This window comes from Myotis daubentonii, chromosome 5 (genome assembly GCF_963259705.1).
Source record: "Myotis daubentonii chromosome 5, mMyoDau2.1, whole genome shotgun sequence".
NCBI classification, from domain to species: domain Eukaryota; kingdom Metazoa; phylum Chordata; class Mammalia; order Chiroptera; family Vespertilionidae; genus Myotis; species Myotis daubentonii.
This window is the reverse complement of record NC_081844.1, coordinates 70,707,907-70,734,291: the sequence shown is the minus strand read 5'-3', so window position 1 is coordinate 70,734,291 and position 26,385 is coordinate 70,707,907. Positions and strand designations below refer to the sequence as shown.

The 26,385-nt window shown below is 38.7% G+C and overlaps 1 protein-coding gene across 1 annotated transcript in view; it reads left to right on the top strand.

Moving 5' to 3' along the window:
- The window catches only part of FAT4 (FAT atypical cadherin 4), a 152,541-nt gene extending 127,770 nt beyond the window's left edge, over positions 1 to 24,771 (top strand). The window contains exons 10-17 of the mRNA XM_059698085.1: positions 916 to 1,020; positions 5,234 to 5,541; positions 7,945 to 8,030; positions 9,067 to 9,246; positions 11,879 to 12,003; positions 13,851 to 14,068; positions 19,340 to 19,601; positions 21,732 to 24,771. Of these exons, the coding sequence (XP_059554068.1) occupies positions 916 to 1,020; positions 5,234 to 5,541; positions 7,945 to 8,030; positions 9,067 to 9,246; positions 11,879 to 12,003; positions 13,851 to 14,068; positions 19,340 to 19,601; positions 21,732 to 23,590 (3,143 nt within the window). The 3' untranslated portion in view covers positions 23,591 to 24,771. The remainder of the gene's footprint in view (positions 1 to 915; positions 1,021 to 5,233; positions 5,542 to 7,944; positions 8,031 to 9,066; positions 9,247 to 11,878; positions 12,004 to 13,850; positions 14,069 to 19,339; positions 19,602 to 21,731) is intronic.
- The last annotated feature ends 1,614 nt before the right edge of the window (positions 24,772 to 26,385 follow it).

The window sequence follows — 26,385 nt, the reverse complement described above, 5'->3', positions numbered from 1 at the left end:
CCTGGATCTGAGAGCTGACCTACACTGGTCTGGGCTGTAGTTTTATCATTTCTTTGGTGGATATTAGCTTCCAAAGACCTCTTCTCTTTCACCTGTGAATGTAAATATTTGCTGTTGAGTGCATCATTTCCTCCATTAAAATAGAAACACTGTGTTAAGACCCTTGTCTGTTTCCTTGACTGCAATACCTCCATCCTCTGGCATGTCTGGTTCATAATAGGCACTCAGTCAAAATTAGTTGATTCAGCTTGACAAGATGATAAATGAGAATAGTCTCTGTAAACTCAAAAATGTGCCGGTTAGATATTATTGGTTTTGAAAAAAGTCAAAGTATTCATAATCCATGGTTGAGAATAAATATTGATAAGTATTTGAAAATGTATCTGGTGTGTTTTCTTAGGTCTCATTCTGCTGTACATCAGGTAGGCGTGCATTAAGTTAAGGGATATTTCTTGAGAGTGAACAGATGGTAGTTCAATAAAGAAGCTAAATGGGATTGATTACTTTGAACAAATCTGAGCCAAGGACATCTCCACAGTGAAACTTATCCTGTAAAAGTTTCACCTCTTCAGTTATAAAATGTGAAAAATGTAGCAACATTGGAAAAAAAATTAGTGGAAACATCTAAATTTCTTCACCATTTATGATTTCCTAAATACCTAAAAACACTATTTATTTCAAGATGTATGTGTAATTATTTCCTAAATATTATAATGCATATCTTTACAATAGGACGATTAAATAAGATTTTGAACTCTCAGATAATATTTCAATTTCCCCAATCAAGTAGAATGGTCTTATACTTCTTTTCTTTAAGATATAATCTCTCAGGAGAGATTTCTATATATGGTTATGCAGTGGTGGTGTTAATATATTTATGCATAAGATTTTTTAAATGAGCTTGATGTTTTTCAGGGAAAATGTGTGAATCTTCAGTCAACTACTGTGAATGCAACCCCTGCTTTAATGGTGGTTCCTGCCAAAGTGGTGTGGATTCCTACTATTGCCACTGTCCATTTGGTGAGTATAGCTCTGCTGGCCATATAAAATGTCAATCTATTTTGGCTCACAGTGTAGCAATTTTGTTTTATTCTGGCCCTGAGTGATTAAGACAATATGAAATGTTTTACACAGGAGATTTTGACAAAATAAAATCTCAAAGGTTTAATATTCTTAAAAGTTAATTATGGAAATCCCATTGAATATATTGCTTTGATCATTACTAGAAAAATAATCAACTGAAGATAATTGAATTTGATGTTGTGTTCTCAGGACATTTCGCCTCAATACTTATAGCTGTCTTCTTTTCAGCCTAGAACCGATCATGTAAAAAATCTTTCAGGCACTATTTGACATCATTCTCTATTTCAAATCTTTAAAAATAATCCTTCAAAATGATTTTTGTTTTGTTTTGCTTTTGATTTTTACATTAATTCAAACAGTTGTATAAGAAGGATTTATAGGCATTTTGTAGACAGTATCAACATAACTAATCAAAATTCAGGCTAATGTATTCTTTTGAGGAAGAAAGTTGTTACAGTGTTTTTTGTACACGTACTTATATATTCACCACAGTGACATGAATGGAAAGATTCCTTCCAGGTGTCACTCAAATGTTGCCAGGCACTGAGACAGCCAAGGACTATGAGAAAAGCTTTGGAGGAAGCTTTCATTTGAGCTTGGTTTGTGATCATTACATCAATTTAAAAAAATATATATTGATTTTTTAGAGAAATGGGAAGGGAAAGGGATAGAGAGATAGAAACACCGATGAGAAAGAAACATTGATCAGGTGCTTCCTGCACGCCCCCTACTGGGGATCAAGTCTGCAACCCGGTCATGTGCCCTGACCAGGAATCAAAACAGTGACCTCTTGGTTTATGAGTTGACGCTCAACCATTGAGCCACACCAGCTGGGCCATTCCATCAGTTTAAAGGCTGAGTTAACTCACACTATAGTATTCATCTCCAGATGTCTTGCAGTAGTTAGAGACCCTCCATAAGCAAAAGAGGAGAAGGATATTTTCTGGTTTTCCTTGAACATATTACTGTGGACCTAAAAAGTGAATTCTAATGTATCGTACAGAATAGAACTTAAAAAATAAACTGAGGTTTCTAGTAGCCAGTGAAATATACTGCTAATTGGTTTTCAAATAAGTCCACGACTCCATCTAGTTTTTATACAGCACATCAATAGAATGATAAAGAAAAACAAGATATAAAAATACCTTATTGTGAGCCGTGCATTTTAGCAATGGTTCTGAGTCCCAGACATTGAGGGATTTGTCTAAGGTCAAAAAACAAAATCAAAACAAAATTACTCCAAAATGATATAGAGACTAGAAAATTTTATTTTCAATCCAGCATGACATTCACAGTATCCCTCCTTTTTAAAATGTATGTGGGATTCTCACAAACAATGTTCATGGTACACGGAATGGTAGATCAAGGTCAAAATAACGACAACTTTAGATCTACAACTTCTTTCTTTCAGTGATGTTTTATAATCCTTAGAGGGTGTTGCTTCTGCTTATAAGCGCATTCAGGTTTCATGGTTTAACTTAAGTTTTGGAATAAAAGATAAAGGGATTGGAGTAGAAAGTCGAAAAATGATTTCAAGTGACTGAACAAAGGTTGTTTACATTTTTAGAGATTCCTTTGCATTCCAATCACAAATATGAGGATTTAAGGTAATTGATACTACATGGGAATAAACTGTTGCTGCCATGTAGCTGATACAACAGTCACTGCCTATTGGGTGGAAGTATTTGGGGCCTTCACCCAGGGAAAGGGGACTAGTACAACCGCTAAGTTAAAATAGAGACGGATCATATGTGGCTGGCAGTACAAATTTCTTTCCCTGTTCCTAACAGTGGCAAAAAAAAAAAAAAAATATTTAAACTTAAATATCGCCAGACAACAACAGAAGCACTTACAAAACAAAACAACAAAACCTTGAAACAGTAATACATGATTACAGACCGAGAGAATTGAAAGGAAAAGTATTTCCCTTTTCAAATTGAATGTGGGTGAAACATACAAATAAAAATGGCAGATGGAATGCCTCAAACAAATAGCTGGAGATCATTACACATGCATCCTATAAAACAACATCTTGACCATAATTTCGAAGTTGGGAAAAAAATTTGCACTGTTTACCTTCTCAACAGTGAAAGATTTGTTTGGATTTGATTTTTTTTTTAATTTAGATTTTTTTTTTTAGATTTAGATTTTAGAAAAAAACAAAACATAAAATGCTTAAGATTTGCCCTAGCCAGTTTGGCTCAGTAAGATAGAGTATCGGCCTGTGGACTGAAGGGTCCCAGGTTCGGTTCTGGCCAAGGGCATATGCCCAGGTTGCAGGCTTGATCCCCAGTGTGGAGCATGCAGGAGACAGCCAATCAGTGATTCTCCCTTATCACTGGTGTTTCTATCTCTCTCTCTCCCTCTTCCTTCCTCTCTGAAGTAAATAAAGAAATATATTTTTTAAAAATGCTTAAGACTTTTATAAAGAGAGCTTGTATAATTGTATATGTATAACTTCATATACATACACACACAAAAAAAATCTCATATTAGAGTAATTTTAATACTCTTGACTTTTATGTAAGTTTATTTTGTGACATTTCAGATGGAAGGCAATTTTTAAATCCTCAACTTTTCAACTTTTATATTTTCAAAATAGAAATTTACTTTTTTCTAGAAACTATATTAAAACTCCTTAAAAAGAAAAAAATATATTCCAGGAAAAAATATGTTTATATTTGAATATACAGTATTGATTTCAGTTAAAATGTAGAACATGTTTCTGGGATCTGTATACTTTCTACAAATGTGAATATACAATTTAAGCACATTTTCATAGATTTATTAAAATTTAATCAGAAGAGACCTGAGGAAATACATAATGAATAAATGTTTAATATAAATAATAAATGTTTAATATAAATAAATTGTAAAATCTTATTGTATGTGAGTATAAATTATAGATACAACATAAAATATAAATACTATATGATAGAATGATATATTTATAATATAAATAAATGTATACCATATGTAATATATGATTTATAATATGTAACTCAAATATTTCTTTCCTTTTTTTAAACTTTAGTTAATAAAAATAAATTATTTATATTTCTACTCATTTACAATGAATGTGATTACAGAAAAAGAAAAGATAGTAGACATATGATTTTATAGCAGCTACTAGGCTGTTTTGATTTAAAGAACATTTGGATAAAAAATGTGGTTCAGCTAAACAACTAGACAATCAGGAGATCTGGCCTTCAGTGTTGGCTCTGACTCCCGTGGTTCTGTGACCTTGGGCGATTTTTAAATATTCTGTAAAATGATGGCATTGGTTCCTTCTGGTTGAACAATTCCCTGACTCTCAATGTAACACATTTATAAGAGATGTGCAGCCAAAATGAAGGAATGAAACCTCTGCAAGTTAATAAGAGTCATGATGTATTGGCATGGGTTAATTTTCCAATCATTTGCTACAGTCTACTAATATTTGTGGGAAAAGAATTTTGGCATAGCATTGTAACATCAATAAAACTCATTTTTCAAGTTTGAAAAAGAACCAGCACAAACAAATGGGAATGCTTGATTTTGGAAAAAACAGAAAACTATTTCCAAGGAGCCTGGTATAAATCATGCCCAGAGTGGGTATGAAACAAGAAAGAAATAAAAACTAAGACAGTTATTTTCCTAAAAGCAGTGGTTCTCTTCTGTAATTTGTAACCCTTAAAAATACCACAGGTACAGGGACTGATTTTTTTTAGTCAAAACAAAATTTACCATGCTCAATTGAATTAAAATTGTTTTCAAGAATTTATGAGATAGGAGAAAGAAAGAATTATATATTATGAAGAAAGTACCTTGTTTGAAAATTGCAGCATATGAAACTTTCAAATGATTGACCAACTAATTTTGAAAGCTTTCCAGGAAAGAATCTTTTCAGACATACTTCATTCCACTAATCCTAATTTTTAGAAATGGGGCATACTTAAATGTTCCCTAATTGGCCAAAGAAAAGCATTTAAACCATTTTATCATCTGTTATATGTTTTAAAGATGATGGATTCATTTAGTTTAGATAGTATTCTTTGGAGAATAAGAAAAAATGTTGTAAGTATGACTAATTTTTGTATTTTAATCAAAGCTTTTTAATAAAATTCACTGGAATTTGATGTGTCGATTTTTCAATTTTTTCTGTCTACAGGTGTCTTTGGAAAACACTGCGAGTTGAATAGTTATGGATTTGAGGAGTTATCTTACATGGAATTTCCCAGCTTGGACCCCAATAACAACTATATTTATGTCAAATTTGCAACGATTAAAAGTCATGCTTTATTGCTTTACAACTATGACAACCAGACAGGGGACCGGGCTGAATTTTTGGCTCTCGAAATTGCTGAAGAGAGACTAAGATTCTCTTACAATTTAGGCAGTGGTACATATAAACTCACCACCATGAAGAAGGTATCAGATGGACATTTTCACACTGTGATTGCCAGGAGAGCAGGAATGGTAAGGCGCTGATGATTTCCTGATATGAACAGTCACTCTAATAGGGGATAGTAGGTAGCACCCTCATCCCAATTCTCAGAACATAGGTAAGATAACTCTGTAGCTAAGGTGTTGTCAGTGGGCTCTTATGTGGAATGGATGATTTTGCCTCTTGACCTCCAAGGTCCCTTTAAACTTCATGAACTTTGATTGATTCACACAAGGGCTTGGAAGCAAGAGAGAGAAAAAAAATGGAAAAAGGTACTATGAGGTATGCCCAAAGGGAAGGGAGAGCAAAAGAATTCTTTCAGTTTGTTTGTAATATGTAGCCATAGTCATCAGGGTTTGAATAATACTAAATATGGAGAAAAAACACTTGTCATTGTGACTTCGGTCAGCGGAAAAATGTCTCCATATTTCAGAAAACATCCAAAATAAGGCCCCTACTGGATTTTGAATATGTTTTCTAGAGTTTAGAAGGACTCTGTTGGAAACTGGCAAAATCATTAACTTCTCAGCTTGAATCATTTCATTGACAGGACAGAAACTTCTCAATTTATAGCAGTACTGGTAGAAAAATTCAGTAATAAAGAAGGTGCATTAACTCTGAAGATTAAATTGCATGAGCTACTATTCAAATAAAACTTTCCCTCAGGTATTTTCTCTTTGAGTTGTATCACCAAGCTTTTAGAAAATAAAAATATATATTAAATATTAAGTTTGACTAAAATATGATACCATTATCTAAGTTGTTTTTTCTAGTTGAGGCATTCATGAATATCCAGTGATACTCCTGAATTTATTATTGCTTTAGAGATCGCTGGAATTGTTGGATACTTTGCATTGTATATGCAGAAAGAGATGTGTTAATGTTTTGTTGTGTTTTTTGTTTTTCTTGTTTGTTTTTGTTTTTTAGAAATAAATGAAATAGTCTACATGAGCAACATAAATTGTTCCATGAAAACCTAATACTGCCTTTGAGATTAATATCACTCAATTTTATAGAACATTGGGAAATTATTAATTATTGAAAGAGTTAGCTAAATGGGACATTAAAAAAAGAGTCTTGACATAGAATTGGAAGTGTAAATGTTTCCTATAGTGTTAGTATTTATTATGATTTCCTTGAAAAGGTGGCAGAAAAAAACTTACATGGCTTGTGAGAGTTCATTGTATGGAGCTTATAATAAGTTATAACAATTAACTGATAGAAATAATTTAAAATAGTTTAGTAATATTTGATGCACAATAAACTATACATTGACCCCATTCATTGTTTCTGAAATGTAAGGTATTTAAGATATGCCTTTACAAGTCTCTCATCTAAGTACACATTTTATGGACAATTCCTCAAAATCATATGTAATATTGATAAAAATGGGATATTAAGGAAATGAATAATTTCTATACATAATGAAAGTAACTTGATTCGGGAAGACCGAAAACCAGATAGATGCTTTTGCATGTAAGAGCAATGTTGGTCAACTTGCTGGACCTCCATGTGTTGCTTCTTACACTTGCCCTGCTGTTAAAATTAAACTCAAATGATAACCATTCTTATAAATTAATATTTTCATAGACAGTCGAGCCTTGAACAACATGGGTTTGAATTGTGTGCATCCACTTATATGTGGATTTCTTTCAATAAATACCTGTACTGTTTGACCCAGGATCAGGAGGCAGAGGGCTGACAGCACTCATTGGTCTTTGCCACTTTATCTAGGGAGCATACACCTATCTTGGTATCCACAGGGAGCCCTGAATTAACAGATAAAGAGGGACAACTTAAGTTTTGTGAAGTCAACAGTTATATGCAGATTTTCAACCTCATACTCTTTATAAATAATGATTCTTATAACTGAAAAAACATCTAATTTATTTCTTTACATTATCTCAAAAATTTAACTTTAATGCATGTATTACAATATTCTTAGGTAACTATAATAGTATGTACATTGTACTTTCAAAATCTTTTTGTACATATGTATGAAATATTATTGGAAGAAGACTTTAAAAAATCAGAAATATAATGTATGAGTTTTTCATTTGCTAGACTAATTGGCTAGTAGAATAAACAGGCTTATCACTATTGTAACTCCAGGAAGCTGTCTCAGACCAACTGTATAATATCTAAGAGATGTTTATGGCATTTTGATTCTTTCATCTATAAAAAAGGAGCCTGGAGGAGGTTTTTTAAAATACCTTCCCACCCCTTATATTAATTCCTTCACAATTTAGTTTTAGGCATATCAAAGAAATATGTGTCTATAACTTACTATTGTATTGTATTTATTATGCTGAATCAATATGTTATCACAATTTTAAAATCATGTCCACATCAAAACCAGCCCCGGGCAGTGTTGGCTGGAAAGGACACTGCGGGCAGTAGCCCCCGGCTGAACGCTTCCTTCTCTTGCTGTACAGGCAGCTTCCTTAACTGTGGACTCTTGTTCTGAGAACCAAGAACCAGGATACTGCACTGTCAGTAACGTGGCCATCTCAGATGACTGGTACGTACAACTGTCAGTTTGATCTTTACCATTACTTGACATTAAAAAGGAAATTACACAATTGAAAGTAATTTTATTATGCCAAGTATTACATCAAAATTTAAGGTATTTCATCCTCTCCAAAGAGATTGTTGTGCTGCAAAATAAAAAGTTAATAAGTAGTGTACAAAATTTGTTTTTAAAAAGAAGGTGTGAAATGAAGTGGCCAGGATGAGAATACAGCTGCAGAAAGGAAAGATGCACATAGCCTAGACAGAGGTCCTCAAACTTTTTAAATAGGGGGCCAGCTCACTGTCCCTCAGACATTCCACACATACGCACTGAGGGCCCGGGACGAGTCAGCTGCTAAGCTGGACAAGCAGCGGCGGCAAAAACATCCGGCGGGCCAGATAAATGTTTTCGGCGGGCCGCATGTGGCCCGCGGGCCTTAGTTTGAGGACCCCTGGCCTAGACTCTGAGAATCCTGGTGAAATAGTTGCATGTGACTTGGGTCCTGAACGGCTAGACACAGTCTCTGAATGTTGTATGTGACAAGTACTGACAGATATTTATCAATAGCACTTCAAAGTGGAACACATCATGACCCTATCTAAAACATAAGTAACTTTAGTAGAAATAGTAACAAACAGAAAAATAAACAGTGTCACATAATCCATTGCAGTAATCAATTTATTGGCATTCCTTATCATCTCTGTAGTGAAGGGAAAGCGTAATCTGACATTAACATTAGAGTTGTCCCTACTCCTAATGCATTTTATATTCTTTCTGATAGTGTGCTCCTTGCTAATTCAACATAGTTATATACATCCCATTTGACTATCTGCAAATACCATTTCTATAAGTTTTATTATTATTCAGATCTTAAATAATCCTGTAGGTATCTGTCTGGTGGACATTACCTACACATCGGTAATGTTTTCCACTCAAATTTACCATCCTATAACACCTGCCAGAAAAAGTTATCTTCACACTTTTTTAAATGAAACCTGCTAAAATCTACCATGTGGGTACTAACATACTTTTCTTTCTTATGAAGGACTCTTGACGTTCAGCCAAATCGAGTCACAGTTGGAGGCATCAGATCGCTAGACCCAGTTCTTCAGAGGAGAGGACACGTGGAAAGCCATGATTTCATCGGGTGCATCATGGAGTTTGCAGTGAATGGAAGGCCCCTGGAACCCAGCCAAGCTCTGGCTGCTCAAGGCATCCTAGACCAGTATGGCAATTTTATTTCTTACCCTTTTAAAGAAAATGCAAAAAGTGTATGATAATTGATCATCAAATTATGAAATTGCTGTGTCCAAAGCCCTAAAAGTATGCATTATTCTGTATCTTCATGATCAAAGGTTAGAGTAGTAGTATATGTACATAATTTGTTGCCTTGATATATGCCTTTTTATAAGGAATAGTCTAATAGTGATTTTCCCTCAAATCGTGCTTCATGTGTATTATATATTTTATGACTTTTCAGAAAATTTGTAAATTGAAATTGAATTCTCTTTCAATGAGAATTTTTGTCTAATTTTCATCACTCTGTCATGAAAGTTTCTAAATTTAAGACTGGAGCTTCACTGGAAATATTATTTTATCTTATACTTAATAAGGTGAGCTTTATTTTGAAACATATCTTATTTTGATATGATGGATGTCATTCTCTTTGAATATGTTAGAATAAAGAGACTTAAAGACTAATTATGTCAAAGCTCCCAAATTTGAGAATTCACTTTTATTTTTTAAATTTCAGATTTATCTGGTGTCTACAAAGACCAACATTTATTGATATCTTACATGCACCAGCAGTATTCTTAGCATTTTACACTATCAGTTCTTTTAACCTTGACAATCATTTTGTGAGGTAGATGTACTTTCATTTTACAGATGAAGTAACTGAGCTACTTAGAATTGTAACATGTTGCCCCAAGTCAACCAGCTAGTGAGTTAAATCATGAGGTAGGCACCTGGCCCGGAGCTCCTGAGGAGTTTGTAGTCTGTTTAAATTCATGTTTACTAACGTCTAGTGTGGACATAATATTGCCTGGCAGTTTATTGTATTTCCCTAGCTTAATAATTTTCACACTCTCTTCATGACTAGATCATGCCTCCTCTTTCCACAGACCTCAAACATCCCCTGCCTCTTTTTCTCAGCTAATGAATTTGCTTCCAAAGTTCAATAAATGTCGAATGAAAACTCCAAAGCTCATTCCTCCACATCTGCCCATGTGTCCTGTAGCATATCTTGTAACCTGTTATGAATGAACTCTTCCGACTCCCACAAAGACCAAACAATAACCTGCATCCCACAAACCTTCTAAAAACAGTGCTCCAGCACTCAACTGTTTTTTTCTCATCTCACTTCATGCTGTTATTTCACCCATTTTATTTAAAAAAAAAACAAACAAACACCTTTATTAATCCCATTTTCCTTTTTTCTACCACCTTAATTCTCTGTCTTTGAAAAATTGTTCTATTTTTATCAAAGTGATTATTCACTTCTTTTGCTAAAATCAGTGGTCAATTCTCATCGTATTTGAATGTCAGCCATATTAGGAACAGTCCATCACTCTCTCTCCCTAAAAGTAGTTTATCAGTTTGTGCACATGGCATACTCCTGGTTTCCTACCGTAATTCTTCCTTTCTCCTCCTTAATCTCCTCTAGTTTGTATCTATTTTCATTCTTGAAGTTACTTTTTATATAGTCCTTGTATTTAACTACTATCTCTAAAGCCGGTGACCCTTAAATAGTTATCATCAACTTGGCCTGTCCTCTGAACTTCATATCCAACACCCGGCTCAACTTTCCATGTGCGATTTTCTAACAAATATCACAAACTTAAGTTTAAAACTGAACTTCTGGCCCTCCTTCCTGACTCCTCCCAACCTCCTCCTTCCACAGATTTCCTCTCTCAGGTAGTAATAGCTCAATCTACCCACCAGCTCAGACTTAGACTTACCTTTGGCCCCTCTCTTTCTGACACATGTCACATCTAATCTACCAGCAACCAGAATGATATTTTAAAAACAAGGTAGTTCCTACCCTGACGTACCAGTCCTTCATGGTCAGGCCTCCCCCTTCGCTCCTCACTACATCGACTCACACTTCTCCTTGTCTCTGTGCTCTAACCATGTTGGGCCCCTTGGTGCTCCTCACACATGACAGGGCTTTCTCACTTACTGTTTCCTCTGCCCAGAATCATCTTCTACCAGATTTACGTTGCTCTCTCACTTTGTTTAGGTCTTTACAAAAGTGATGGGTCCTTCCTTCACTGCCTGATCTAGAGACCCAGCAACCCCTAAGACCCCCAATACCCATTCTCTGTCTCACCATTTCCGTAGAACTTCCATCTTTGAACATTTGTCTAAATTTGTTTTTTTGCCCATTTCCCCCACAGGAAAAACAAATATTCCATGAACACATGGTGTTTTTTCATCATGTTATCTCCATGCTTGGCATAGTGCTTGCTATACAGAAGACATTTGATAAACATTAGTTGCATGAGTTGTCAGGTGGAGGAGATGTGCCTTCAAATAAATGTGTAGCCCAGAGATCACATTAACTACAGTGGTTATTGGGCCAAGATGACTTGCTCCATTTAAAATTAATTTAAACAAAAAAAATTATCACCTCTTTTTCTTTACCATGTAAGGTGTTACTCTGTTTAATCTTCTCCTTTATAAATGAGGCAGGTCATTTGTCACAGTTTGATTAGATGCTATAAATGTTGTCACTTGAGTTTCAAAGAATTGAATGCACGAAAGAAAGCAGGTTAGTAAACATTTGTGTTTAATTTTAACACCTTTCTCCCACCTTGTCTTGTGTTTTCTGAGTCTTTGTTGTGACTTGCTTTCAGATGCCCCAGACTGGAAGGCGCGTGTACTCGCAGTCCCTGCCAGCACGGCGGCACGTGCACGGATTACTGGTCATGGCAGCAGTGTCACTGCAAAGAGGGGCTGACCGGCAAATACTGTGAAAAATGTATGCAAGCGTCTCACCTTTCACTGGAAATTATAGTAACTATGACAATATAGATATATGCTCCTAAATAAGGAATTAAATTATGTTTTCATTCTAAATATTGAAAAATTGAAAATATTAAATGGGAAATCATCAGTGAATATAGTGACATTTTAAAACATATTTTTAACTTGAGGAAGAGTGACATCCTTTTAAAATTATTTACTAAATACATCATTTGTTTCCTTTTTAATACATACAATTTTTTTTTCATTGATTTCAGAGAGGAAGGGAGAGGGAGAGAGATAGAAACATCAGTGGTGAGAGAGAATCATTAATGGGCTGCCTCCTGTAAGCCCCACACTGGGGATTGAGCCCACAACCTGGGCATGTGCCCTTGACCAGAATTGAACCTGGGACCCATCAGTCTGCAGGTTGACGCTCTATCCACTGAGCCAAACCTGCTAGGGCTCCATTTTAAAATTATATCACTTATGTTTGGTTTACCTTTAGGAAAGCTAGGCAATCTACAAGGCCAGGGGCTTCATATTATCTGCCTTTTGGCAGTATTTCTCTGGTGAATATTTTATATTTGGTAGAAAAATGTAAATGATAAATCACTGAACACAGGACTCAAAACATCATACAATGCATTATAATCTATTACAATTGAAATGATACTTGAATTTTAACTTTCAATTATTAAAATTGGTTTTAAATCCTTTTATTAGTGATTTGTTTCTAAACCCTAATGTTAATAAGATATTAATGATCTTCAAGCCATCATTAGACCATGGCTTTTTCTAATTTCAAGCTGTACATCCACTAACTATCCAACCCTAATGAGCTCTCTTTTATAAAAATTGCTTCATTTTCTAATAAGAGGTTAGTACTGAAATCACTGCATTTAACTGACTACTTTTTAAAAGAGTCATTTGGTTCTATTATAATATGAGAATAAATAGAAATTCATGATTAAATTAAGGACACTATAATAAAAAATATGTTAGTAGAAGAGGTATAATTGTGTTTAATTATTTAGGTTAAAATCACAACATAGCAAAAGGACTTTGACACATACTTTTTAAAGTAATGAGTATTTAATAAGTAGGAGCCAAATTATATCTGAATATGAAATGTGTCATTGGCTTTAGAATGATCTTTCTTTGAAAAAATGTAATTTACATGCTATAAAACTTGCCTTTTTGACATGTACCATTGAATGCTGAAGCCCTTTTGTGCTAATTTGATGTTTTTTTCTTTAGCTATGGTGCTGTAACAAACTGCCACACTTCAGTAGTGTGAAAACATTATCAAATTATGATAAGTAATAATTATAAATGATGATAAATTAAATTCTGTATGATTATTACTAATCATAAAGTCAGTTAAAATATAAATATGTGATTATATATTTTTTCTTCAAGTTTCTAATTGCTAGAGACTTTAAAGATTGCAAATCACTTTAACTATGAAAATATATATTCATTCGTGAATTTTGGAAACACAGTAAACCATTATAAATAAATAATGATTCACTGTGTTTCCCCCAAATTTTAACAGGTGGCAATCTCTTCAGATATCCATAATTTATATCAAGTATCAAGTATTTAATGAATATTTCCCAAATGATTAATGTGTGTCATAAAATGTTTTACATTTCATGGTTCTGAAATGGATTTAAGCATTTGAAACCAACTCCTACAATAAGTCACATGTGGCAATTATTTTTTCAATAGGAGAATTGGGAGACATTAATTCTAAACACAATATTTTTATTGTCCCTTTTTATAATGTTTTGTCACCTATAGACACTCTTTAGGAAATAGTGGGTGCATTTATTTGTCCCTTTCTTTGTTGGCTTGCAGCTATTACTCCTGACACTGCCTTGTCATTGGAAGGCAAAGGGCGCTTGGACTACCACATGAGTCAGAATGAGAAGCGGGAATATCTGTTGAGACAGAGCATACGAGGGGCCACGATGGAGCCTTTTGGTGTGAACAGTCTGGAAGTAAAGTTCAGGACAAGAAGCGAGAATGGCATTTTAATCCATATCCAAGAAAGCAGCAATTATACTACTGTGAAGGTAAGATAAAAGCTAATGGTGACTTCATTTGATTAGACCGCCTGCTGTGTCATGGTTTAAATCACTTCTCCCACAATTTCTGTCCTCTGCTCTTACAGCCCATTAGAGTTCCGACTGATGCTGGGCACCAGTCCAATATCGTCTGTCTTAGCTATTTCCCAGGCATTGGCCAGAGTAACAAAGATCTGCATGGTTTGGTTTCTAAACACTTTTGTCTTGGTTTAGAGTAGAGAGCACTGCTAGGTAGGCCAGCAGGGAAAGAATTTGTTGCGATCTATGTTGTCTGATAAAAATTTATATTGTTTTTCCCCCTACCTTTAAACGAAGTAAAACAAAAGGATAATGTGTCTTTGAAAAGGAAAACTACTTTTCTCCAAGAATTATTTCAAACAATGGTATGTGTACAGGGTGGGGCAAAAGTAGGTTTGCAGTTGTTCTTATGGAAAATAATACAATGATTAATAAGTAATAATTTAAGAATAAACTCTGTTTCATGTACTCACAACTCTAAACCTATGTTTGCCCCACCCTGTACACTTAAGGGCAGGACTGCAATAAGGGCAAACATTTGAAATTATCTGTCTTTACTCTGGAGCGTATTTTCAACTTACCTCCTGGTAAACCCTGTGAAATTAAGTATCTTTGGAATTATTATAAGTAAAATTATAGCTAAATTCTCCAAATCTCTAAATAAATGTTTTTAAACATCATATTTCATGAAAACAGTGGATTGATTTATCATTAGGCTATTACATCATTTCTTATTTTTTTCTTGACTGTAAATGAGGCACTGCACTGGTGAATAAATAGAGATGCATTTTCCATCAACTCAGAATTCTTTATTCCTAAAACGATCATACTGCTTTCTATCCCACAAAAAAGAAATCTCTTAGATAATCATTTTCTTCAGTTTAGTTATATTGATTGCTTTCTACATTACTTTGTATATTATACTTCTACTCATAATTTTATATGAGTTTTGGTAAATTATTTAAGAAAACAAACCCAAATTTCCTGAATTTTTTCCACCTATAAAGCAATATTTTTAAAATTACTAGAAGCTTAGCTAATAAAGCCAAAAGCAAAATGCATAGAAAAGTGCTAGGTTTAATTCACATATAATACTAAAAATAAAAACATGTTCACCTTTAAACTTCAGCCTCTTTATTCTCAAAATTTCTCTTTATCCAAGCCAACTCTGGTTGGTATGTTCCATGTACACATATTTAATAAGAAGTAGAAAATACCAATCTTTTAAAAACTATCCTATCTAATAAAGAAGGAATATGCAAATTGACCATCACTCTGTCACAAAGATGGCGACACCCATAGCCACAAGATGGCAGTGCCCAGTCCCCTCAGCCCCACCGGATTCCCCCAGTCCTTTCAGCCCCACTGGGGAGGTGGCAGGCACGTGGTGCGGCCAGGCGGGTTCAGCCACTCCTGTGCCTGCCGGGAGTCCCACAGTCCTTTCAGCCCAGCCGGGGGTGGGCAGCAGGCGCATGGTGCAGCCGGACCTGCCCTCAGCCCCCTAGCCACCAAGGGCCGGCCCGAGGTGCAGGCATGCCTCACATGTCAGCTGCCCAGCTGCCTAGGGCCTGCCCGAGATGTGGGCAAGCCTTGGATGTCGGCTGCCCAGCCAATGCCTGAGGTGCAGGCAAGCCTAGAGCCATCTGAGGCTCAGGGACCAGGGCCGGACGAGGTTTGTGCTGCCAACAGTGGCAGCAGCAGAGGTGTGCTGGGGGCATTGCCTTCCCATGATCGCTGGGTCGCCTCCTTCCCCTGAGGGCTCCTGGACTGTGAGAGGGGGCAGGCCGGGCTGAGGGACCCCCCTCCAGTGCATGAATTTTCATGCACCGGGCTTCTAGTCATATTATAATCCCCTAGTCTAGTCATTCCCATCTGGGGGTGATGTTACCTTGGATGGACACTTGGCAATGTCTGGAGACAATTTTTATTGTCCTGGTTTGGGGGGATGGTATATCTCTAAACATCCTACAGTGCACACCACAGCATCCCACAAAAAAGAATCATTCAGTTCAAAATGTCATTGGTGCCAGAGTGAGAAACTGCCCTAACCCAGGCCTCAGGAACGTCTTCAGCCTGTAACTCTACCCCCACTATGGAAACAAAGAGCCAGTTCCCGAATTAACAGAGCAACTACAAAACAAAGCATGCTAGTCATTGTATAATGTTATTAGTTGGTGTTTATCATTTTCATTAGAAAGAGTATTAAAAGCCAAGAAAACAAAGAAGCAGAGAGAGAAGTAGACCTGCATGTCTATAGGAAATGTTGTATGTGCGTTCAGAGGCTCTGACATGGAGGTCTGCGCATCATCCGTTAAGCTGCTTCCAAGTCCTTGTGCATTTAAATGACATGTGAACATTTTCTGTACGCTATCTCCTTAAGCCAAGACATGCAAGATGCAGTGTGGTTGAAGACACCAGAGGCAGACTTTCCTCTTCCTCGCGGAAGAGGCTGAATGTCAGGATCCATTTTTGTCACCATAAAATCTTGCATTTCCCGCAGCCCGGCAGCAGGCTGCTTCTCCAGCTTGTGTGCCCTGGTAGCGAGTGCTTTGGAAGAGAAGGGCAAAGTCAGTGCAAACGAATAAAAATAATGACTAAAGAGAACAAAAGGCACATTTCTTTTGTATGAAATTTTGAAGAGCATCTTTTCAGAGATGAAAGGGGCTTGGCATAGAAAGGAAGTAGATTAAAAACAACAACCACCAAAACCAGTGAGTCAGGAGAAGTCACTAGACAGGAAGAGGGTGACTGTTGGGAGCAGGCAGGCTATCTGGGTGCCAGGAATACGATGTGCTTGTGCAGCCTGGGAGCCAGTTCAAATGACTTACTTATCAGCCAGCTTATCAGTGGCCACGGCCCCTGGTTTTCTTCTTTCTTTCCTTTGGCTCTCTTTCTGACAGTTTCTTTCTTCCTTTTTGCATACTCTAAATCAGCCTCTCTCTCTCTCTCTCTCTCTCTCTCTCTCTCTCTCTCTCTCTCTCTCTCTTTCTCTCTCTCTCTCCCTCTCTCTCTCTCTCTCTCTCTCTCTCTCTCTCTCTCTCTCTCTCTCACACACACACACACACACACACTCACACACACACACTCACACACACTGCAAACACACACACACACTCACACACACACACTCACACACTGCAAACACACACACACACTCACACACTGCAAACACACACACTTACACACACATTCTGTGAAAATGAAAAAGGATGGAGTTGTAAACGGTTGTGGAAGAGAGGGTCAGTGGTGAGTAGCAATAGCAATGCGAGAAGAGATGCGAATATATCAATAGAATCTGTCTGGATAAAAAAGTAATGAGGGTGAGGACATCTCAGCCAGAAAAGCAAAAGGAAAGTCCGCTTGTGTATAGTGTGTTGACACTATAAAGTGTTCCCCAAACCTCCCATCTGTCGTGGCATATTGTGTCTCTCCATGTTGGAGTTCTGTAATAATAACAGATGATGGACTTACTGCTCCAAGTCAATTCTGTGGTTTGGTGCAGAGCTTTTTGGTTTGTTTTGTTTCTAAGTGAGGCTAGGTATATTGTACAGACTTGGGATGAGGGATTCAGAGGTCTGTTGATTAAAAAATAAATAAATGAACAACAAAGCAAAACATTAGCAGGATGTTTGGAAAGTTAAAAAGAATACAGGAGTTTGGTAGAGTATTATTAGGGAAAAGGAAAACATGAAGTATGTTGTCATGTTCTTATTGAATCCACTCTGTGGTATATCCCAAAGACCCCTCTTCAGATAAAAGGATGATGAGTTGTGATCCATCAGGCGAGAAACACAGAGGTGGGAGAAGGCTCTTCCCAAGGCCTGTTTCCAAAAAGGACTCTGGCTACAACCAAAGACGAGTTGCTGTTTTTATCGCATGTCATGAGACGTTGCCCATTTGATGAAATGTTATTGTCATTTAACCACAACTCTCTTTTTTTCTATCTGAGTTTGGTACTGAAATATATTATTATCTAGAGAGACTGCTTTAATAAAATATTACAATATGAATAACATATGTAAATGTGTTAGGCATATTTTCCACAGTACAGATGTACTGACTTTTAGTTCTACCAGATGTGTTTGTTGCATGGAGAAATGGCATTTGATCTGAGTGACAACATAAACTGATCCATCCTTTCATGCCTGTCATTTGAGACATGGTGTCACTTCATCCTCCTGCCGGCACCAGCTCTGTCTGGGAGTTTGATGGGATGATGCTCTCTGAACCAAATGTTCATCTGCCTCATAAATTATTTTATTTCCTAAAGTGTCTACTCGGAATACTGGAAACTTGGTTGGAAATGGGAGTAGGAGCATTCTGTTACCCAATGTTCTACTGGGCGAAGTAACAGAAACCGAATATCCCTTAGATAAATTGGAAGAGAGCCAAAGTGAAGACTTGCCCAGACACCTCATTATTAAGAACTCAACATTTATTCATCATAGTTCTTTTTAATCTCAATAACTTATGTAAATACTAGACATGATTTCTTTCTAAGATTTCAGTGTGTCATATATGACAGGTGAAACAATTTATTTTTGTCTTTATTTTTCCAACTATTCTTCATTTTTATCTAAGAATTGACTTATTTTGCAAGTAGTTTTAATATTTTTATCATTATTGGCCATGTGCTAAACTGACCAATTTTATCTACACTCACCATTGCCATTAAATTATAGGAAAGCATGCTCTGCCAGTATGGCTCAATTGATTGAGCATCGTCCAAGCACAGGAAGGTCACCCATTTGATTCTCTGTTAGGGCACAGACTCGGGTTTCTGGTTCAATCCCTGGTCGGGGCATGTGCAGGAGGCAACTGATTGATGTTTCTCCCCCACATTGATGTTTCTCTTCCTCTCTCTCCCTTTCGCTTTCTCTCTCCAAAATCAATAAAAACATATTTTTTGAAAAATTATAGGAAATCATTAAAAAATTAATTTATTTATCTTAAAAGGGCCATTCATCTCATTACTATCTCAATTGTGTTCTGAAAGATAATTCTCTGCATCTTGAATAATTAAGTACAAATATAATAATACCTTGAAAACAATTGAAACTATTGAATGTGAAGGTATATGCTACCTAAAATCATAGAGCTTGATAGGTAAGTATACTCTAATATATTCAGTCTCTTCATCTATTTTAGCTGCTTTGAACTGACCAATATTTTAAGGTTTTACTTTGTTTTTATTCAAGTATGTTAGAGTTTAATTGTACATTTTTTAAAATATGTTTATAGATTAAGAATGGCAAAGTACATTTTACATCAGATGCAGGAATTGCTGGTAAAGTGGAGAGAAATATTCCTGAAGTGTATGTTGCTGATGGCCACTGGCATACTTTTCTAATCGGAAAAAATGGAACAGCCACAGTACTGTCCATCGACAGGATATACAACAGAGATATCGCCCACCCTACTCAGAATTTTGGTGGCCTCGACGTGCTCACTATCTCCCTTGGAGGAATTCCACCCAATCAAGCTCATCGAGATACTCAAACAGGTAAATGCTCATGCTGAGTACAATCACAAAGGAAAGGTAAAGCTGTTTCTCTAAAAGTAATCGGATTTCTGGTAATACCTATTATGAATATCCTAAGAATGTCATCACTATCCTTGGAAAGTTTATAATGAATTATCGGCCATCATTTACCTTAGACATTTGCATTTGTTCTACCAAGTCATAGTTCAGCCCATGGTGTTTTGATGTTTCTTTGTCCACCAAGCATTCATTTATACATTTATTCACTTATTCATTCATTTGTTCATTCACACAACAGATAATTCTGAACCCTATGCTGGCTACTGGGAGTGCAATGGTGGACCTAATAAATAGCCACTTTCCTCGTAGAACACAAGCCCCAATAAGGGAGACAAACATTAATCAAATCATTATACAAGTAAATATATTATTTTAAGCTATAACAAATGATGTGAAGGGAGAATATAGAATTCTAAGAGATTTCCCAAAAGAGGAAAAAGGGAAGCTTTCCTGGAAAATTGGCATTTGTACTTAAATCTGAATTATGAAGATGAAGATGGGAGAATATGAAAGATTGAATTATTTTGATAGGAACTAAAAGTAGAGTAATTCAGCACCTTGGGGGCTGATGTCACAGGTGAAGGATGAAGTAGGTCCTTCTAAAACATGATATAGTTTTGGTCTTATTCTCAGAACAGTGGGAAGTTACTAAAAAATTAGTCGTAAAAGTGTCCCATGATGTTAAAGATTTTTCAGGCTCTGCCATGGAGAATGCGTTGGAGGAGAACACCAGTGAACTTGCATAAATTACCTGGGAAAACATTGCAGTGATGTGAGGTTTGATTAGTGTGGTGGAGGGGAGTTGTAAAGAAATGGGTAGGGAAAAAGTATTTTTTAAAATTTAAGTCAACCAAACTGTTGGTGATTTTGGTAAAATTCAAGGAAGTTTCTGACTTTTCCACTAGAAGAAGGCTAGTTCCGCTGAGAAAGGCAAGTGCAGAAGAGTACAAAAAGAAGCAGGTCTATGGGAAATATCAAGATTTGGTAGGGGACATTTTGGGTGTGGAGCACCATTGAGAAAGACCTTTTGGCAGATGGGCTAGAATGAGGAGTGGACTTCCCCTGAAAATCCATTAGGAGTTATCGGTGTCAAGCAGGTAAGTACTGAGCATGGATATGATTGAATGAGGAAGAAAGGAGCCTAAAAGGAAAACGGAGAGAGTAGGAGCAAATGCAGGAGATGTCTCAGCTCATGGAGAAAGAATGGATGAGGGACGGAAAGGTCACTGGGATGGAATGATGCATCAGTAAGAGGAAAATTGAAAAATGCATGAGAGAGTAATGGAGTTAGGGCATCAAAGTCCAAGTCCAGGCCATAAGTCATTTATATTTAGCTTATTTGAGAATAGGAATGTTCATTCTTTGGGTTGTTTTAGAAAAACAAATCAATGTAAATCAGGCATTTTGTTAGTGACAAAATAGATTCTTGGGCTAATAGGAACATTAGCAAGATTAGCACACTCTAGCAACATTTTCTCAACTTCTTAAAAAAAATAATCTTCACCTTCCAAGGAGCCATTGTAGATCTTTTTCTAACCCCCAATATCCCCACCTCATGATATATAGTGTTATACTCTAAATCTGCCCTTTCAAGATCCACAAACCACTATAATAGCTAAGGCATTTCTCTTGCTTCATTTTTTTTTGCTCAACTCCTTGGGAGCAATATTCCCTCCATTGAGAATGCACGATCTAATGATGGAATCCATTGGCCTATTTTGTGTTCTTTATAAGTATTTGTTAAAATAAATTTTATTTCTACGTATGCAGTTCTTGGTATATAGACTACAAAAATAAAACAAATAGATGAGCAAATAAATAAAAAGGAGAAAAAGCAAATCCAGCCCATCTGGGTCATCCATAAATGTTGGGGAAGAGTGGGATCTGAGCGATCCTCCCCAATTTCCTTGTGGAAGTCTTGCTAAGACGTTAGCGTGTCAGATGCTCAGATCTATTGCCCTGGAGCTGGATGATGGCTCCTAGACGGTTGTCTCTAAGCACCTGTGACATGATTGTGAAGCTTCTCTTGACCAGATTCTGTCACAGCCTCTGGTTTTCTCTAAATCGCCCCACGGCTCCTTCTCCCCGCAGGGTTCGATGGCTGCATCGCCTCTATGCTGTACGGTGGAGAAAGCCTGCCTTTCAGCGGGAAGCACAGCTTGGCCTCCATCTCCAAGACGGATCCCTCCGTGAAGATCGGGTGTCGTGGGCCCAACATTTGTGCCAGCAACCCCTGCTGGGGCGACTTACTGTGCATCAACCAGTGGTACGCCTACAAGTGCGTGCCCCCCGGGGACTGCGCCTCCCACCCCTGCCAGAACGGGGGCAGCTGCGAGCCCGGCCTGCACTCCGGCTTCACCTGTAGCTGCCCTGAGTCGCACACAGGGAGCACCTGTGAGACGGTGGTGGCCTGCCTCGGTGTCGTCTGTCCTCAGGGGAGGGTGTGCAAAGCCGGAAGCCCCGGAGGGCATGTCTGCGTTCTGAGTCAGGGCCCCGAAGAGATCTCCCTGCCTCTGTGGGCCGTGCCCGCCATCGTGGGTAGCTGCGCCACAGTCCTGGCCCTCCTGGTCCTCAGCCTGATTCTTTGCAACCAGTGCCGGGGCAAGAAGACCGAAAACCCCAAGGAGGAGAAGAAACCGAAGGAGAAGAAGAAAAAGGGGAGTGAGAACGTGGCCTTTGATGACCCAGACAACATCCCCCCCTACGGGGACGACATGACGGTGAGGAAGCAGCCTGAGGGGAACCCCAAGCCAGATATCATTGAGAGGGAGAACCCCTACCTCATCTACGACGAGACCGATATCCCCCACAACTCGGAGACCATCCCCAGCGCCCCCCTGGCCTCCCCGGAGCAGGAGATCGAGCACTATGACATCGACAACGCCAGCAGCATCGCCCCTTCGGACGCAGACATCATCCAGCACTACAAGCAGTTCCGCAGCCACACCCCCAAGTTCTCCATCCAGCGGCACAGCCCCCTGGGCTTCGCGCGCCAGTCCCCCATGCCCCTGGGGGCCAGTAGCCTGACCTACCAGCCTTCCTACGGCCAGGGCTTGCGAACCAGCTCCCTGAGCCACTCCGCTTGCCCGACGCCCAACCCCCTGTCCCGGCACAGCCCCGCGCCGTTCTCCAAGGCCTCCACCTTCTACAGGAACAGCCCGGCGCGGGAGCTGCACCTCCCGGTGCGGGACGGCAACGTGGCGGACATGCACGGGGACGCCTGCCAGCCGGGCATCTTCAACTACCCCACGAGGCTGGGCAGGAGGAGCAAGAGCCCCCAGGCCCTGGCCCCGCACGGCTCTCGACCCGGGAGCCGCTTGAAGCAGCCCATGGGGCAGATCCCTCTGGAATCCTCGCCGCCCGTGGGACTGTCCATCGAAGAGGTGGAGAGGCTCAACACCCCTCGCCCGAGGAACCCGAGCATCTGCAGCGCGGACCACGGCCGGTCTTCCTCGGAGGAGGACTGCCGGCGGCCGCTGTCCAGGACCAGGAACCCCGCCGACGGCATCCCCGCCCCCGAATCTTCTTCCGACAGTGACTCGCACGAGTCTTTCACCTGCTCGGAAATGGAGTACGACCGGGAGAAGCCGATGGTCTACACTTCCAGGATGCCCAAGCTCTCGCAAGTCAATGAATCGGATGCAGACGACGAAGATAATTACGGCGCCAGACTGAAGCCCCGAAGATACCACGGCCGCCGGGCGGAGGGGGCGCCAGTGGGCTCGCAGGCGCCCGGCGTGGCCGACAGCACGCTGCCCCTGAAGCTCGGGCAGCAAGCGGGGAATTTCAACTGGGACAACCTCTTGAACTGGGGCCCCGGCTTTGGCCACTATGTGGATGTTTTTAAGGATTTGGCATCTCTCCCAGAAAAAGCAGCAGCCAACGAAGACGGCAAAAGTGGGACAAGCCAGCCGGTCCCCAAAGAGGGGGAAGCCGAACAGTATGTGTGAGCGCCGGGTGCTGGCGCGACGGAGACAGGAACGCAAGGGTCGCCCCCGAGGCCCGCAGGTCACCCACCAGGGCGGGTCGTGTTTGCAAACCCGGCCAGTAAGGGCTGGTGCTGGGGGGAAACTCAAAAATAATAGCCACGATGCTGCTGAAACCGGCGCAGAACAGCTCTGTCATTTGAACGCGCTCTGTTGCATTTGCTGTCCTGCATGCTTCGTACGGTGTGACTGGTGACCGGGCGCAGCGTTCGCAAAGGTTTTTCTTACTTGGCCAAGGCCCGCGTGGTGACTTTAAGCAGGAATAGCATTGCCATTGCAGAAATGAACTTGTGGCTGTCACGGCGGGGTTGTGTATTGTTGCCGTTTGTGTTACTATTGTTAACGTTTTGCTTTGCAAGACCCTTGAGGGTTTATCCAATCCCTGTAAAGTGTAGAAAAGAGCCCTCCTGCCCTTGAACGAAAGACTAAGTATTAACGCTTCTCAGAATCGTAGCCTCCGCCTCCGTATTCGATGTTTATCGGAAATGTCTGAAGGTTTGAATGCCTTGTACATGACCTTGGGTACTGAAGTTAAGTCATTGTGTTCAGCACTTTAGAACTTTCTTACGAAATTGTGTTAAAACTTCTGACTCTTTTCTGTGTAAACAGCGATGGTCTCATTTGCATCAGGCTTTCCACTAAGGAACAGAGTGATTGCATGTTGTCCCAGAACACTGCCGCCTGCTGCCGTGGAGGAAATCCCAGCCGCGCCTCTCAGAGACACTGTTGAAAGTTATTTATTGAAAAATGTTCTACGCTTTTAAATTTTTAAAGAATTGATCTAAGCAAAGCCTATGATTGGACATACTCTTCAACCGTTTAGCATGTACCCTAAGTACCCAGTTTTTATAATTTATATAAAGTCAAATTTCATCACTTCTTACTTTCTGTCATTTTGTAGATCATTTTTTAATACCTTGTGAAAACGTGTTTTTGGTTTTGTTTTTACACCTAAGCTGGGTTTTTGATACTGATATTTTCTTATGCTGAATAGTTTTCTTACTTTCCGGGAAGGTAAGAAAATACTTTTTTTACATTTGTTACTTATGTAACGTTCATATTTTTCACATTTTGATATTTGTAACATACTGTATGCTTTCTACTTGTAAATGCCAACAATAGAATTAAAATATTTATTTAAAATATGTTGCATTCAGAGTGTGATGTTACATTTTCATCTCTCAACATTATTTTCTTCCCCTGATTGAAAATAGTTTCTACTTGTCAATAGGGCGTGGCAAGTTGAACCATATACATGGGTAACTTCATTTTCTTTCAAAAAAACCTGAGTGTGGATAGTTGCCAGGACAGATATTTTAAGGTTGAGTTAGTGCATTCCTAACTGTCAGAGTTCTTGCACTTCCCAAGAGCATAATGAGTCTCGACTAGCCTGGGTCTTAGGGGACTAACTTGGTTGTGAACTTGGTGTAAGCATTCTGGCAATAAATGTTCGGAACTTCCCAGTAGAGTATGTTCACCGAAGGCCAGCTTTGGACCAGGCTTATAGTTATAGGAGCAGCAGTGAATTAAAGCTAATTATGGGAAAATGTCTGGGATTCATTTTCTCCCAAATTTTCCTTTAAGTCCAGTGGTACAGAGAGAATGGCAGTGAAAGCTCACCTCCTCGTGCCCGTCTAAGTCCTTGATCACTCCGCCGCATAAATTCGAAACAAATTCTGCCGACCTTAGCCAACACAAACTTCTATCTGCAGGTAGTTACCCAGGAGCGAAACAATTCAGGAAAGGAGCCCAGCCCAGGACAGGATCCATCTGTGCATAAATAGTCACATCTGAAAAACAGGACTTCTGCAAATCACCACACAGTCTCAGAACGTGTTATTAAACATCTGCCCCAGACCTAACATTTGCTGAGAACAGTATTTTCCAACTGCACCACTGACTGGCCTACATTGAATAGGGTTTGAACAATATGTATAAGTTTTTAGTAAATAAAATAGCTTTAAATCAGTACCAACAAACTGAAATTTAGGCCAGAATTATTTGGTTGTTTAATAATGTTGGGATTGCATTTTTGGTTTCAGAAGAGAAAATCAAATGTGGGTTTAATCTAAATGAAAACAGTCCTATAATGTGGTTTAGACTGAGTGTAAGACACTAAATTTTTTTGTCACCTGTGAGGAGCAAACATGTTGCAGTATTTCCCTATGAATGCTGGTATTATGAATTTGTGAGCCAAATGTGGGAACATGTTGATTGCATGGTATAACTCAAAACAGAATACAGTTTTTTCTCCAGAAATGCTGAAGCATCTCAATGTCTTCAAGGATATAAACTCCATAATTGAGAACAGAGCAAAAATAAATTGATAAACACAATTACAGGAAGGGTTAAGGGGAAAGAACCTGACGCCAAGACTGTGTTCCAGTTCTTCAGAATTCTTTGCGAGATGGAGAATTGCCGTTTCCTTCATTAATCAATCCCAGTTTAGGAATCAGGATTTTCTAGGACAGTTTCTTGTCTGGTTTTTCTTGGAAATCGTTTTCACTGAAGCAAAAACCATACTTAGAGCAAAACAAATCAGAAATGTATGGGACAAAAGTCTCACTTACAGTGGAGATTAATACTTCACTTACTGAAATAGTGAAGTGATGCAGCATGTATTCTGGTTACCGGAGATTATGGACAAATTGACAAGGTAGCAATTCCCTCAAATATATGGCTAATAGTGGCCTATATGTTCACACCCAAAATCATGACCTCGGAATTTTAATCCAGCCCCTGTAAGGGTTTAGTGGGCC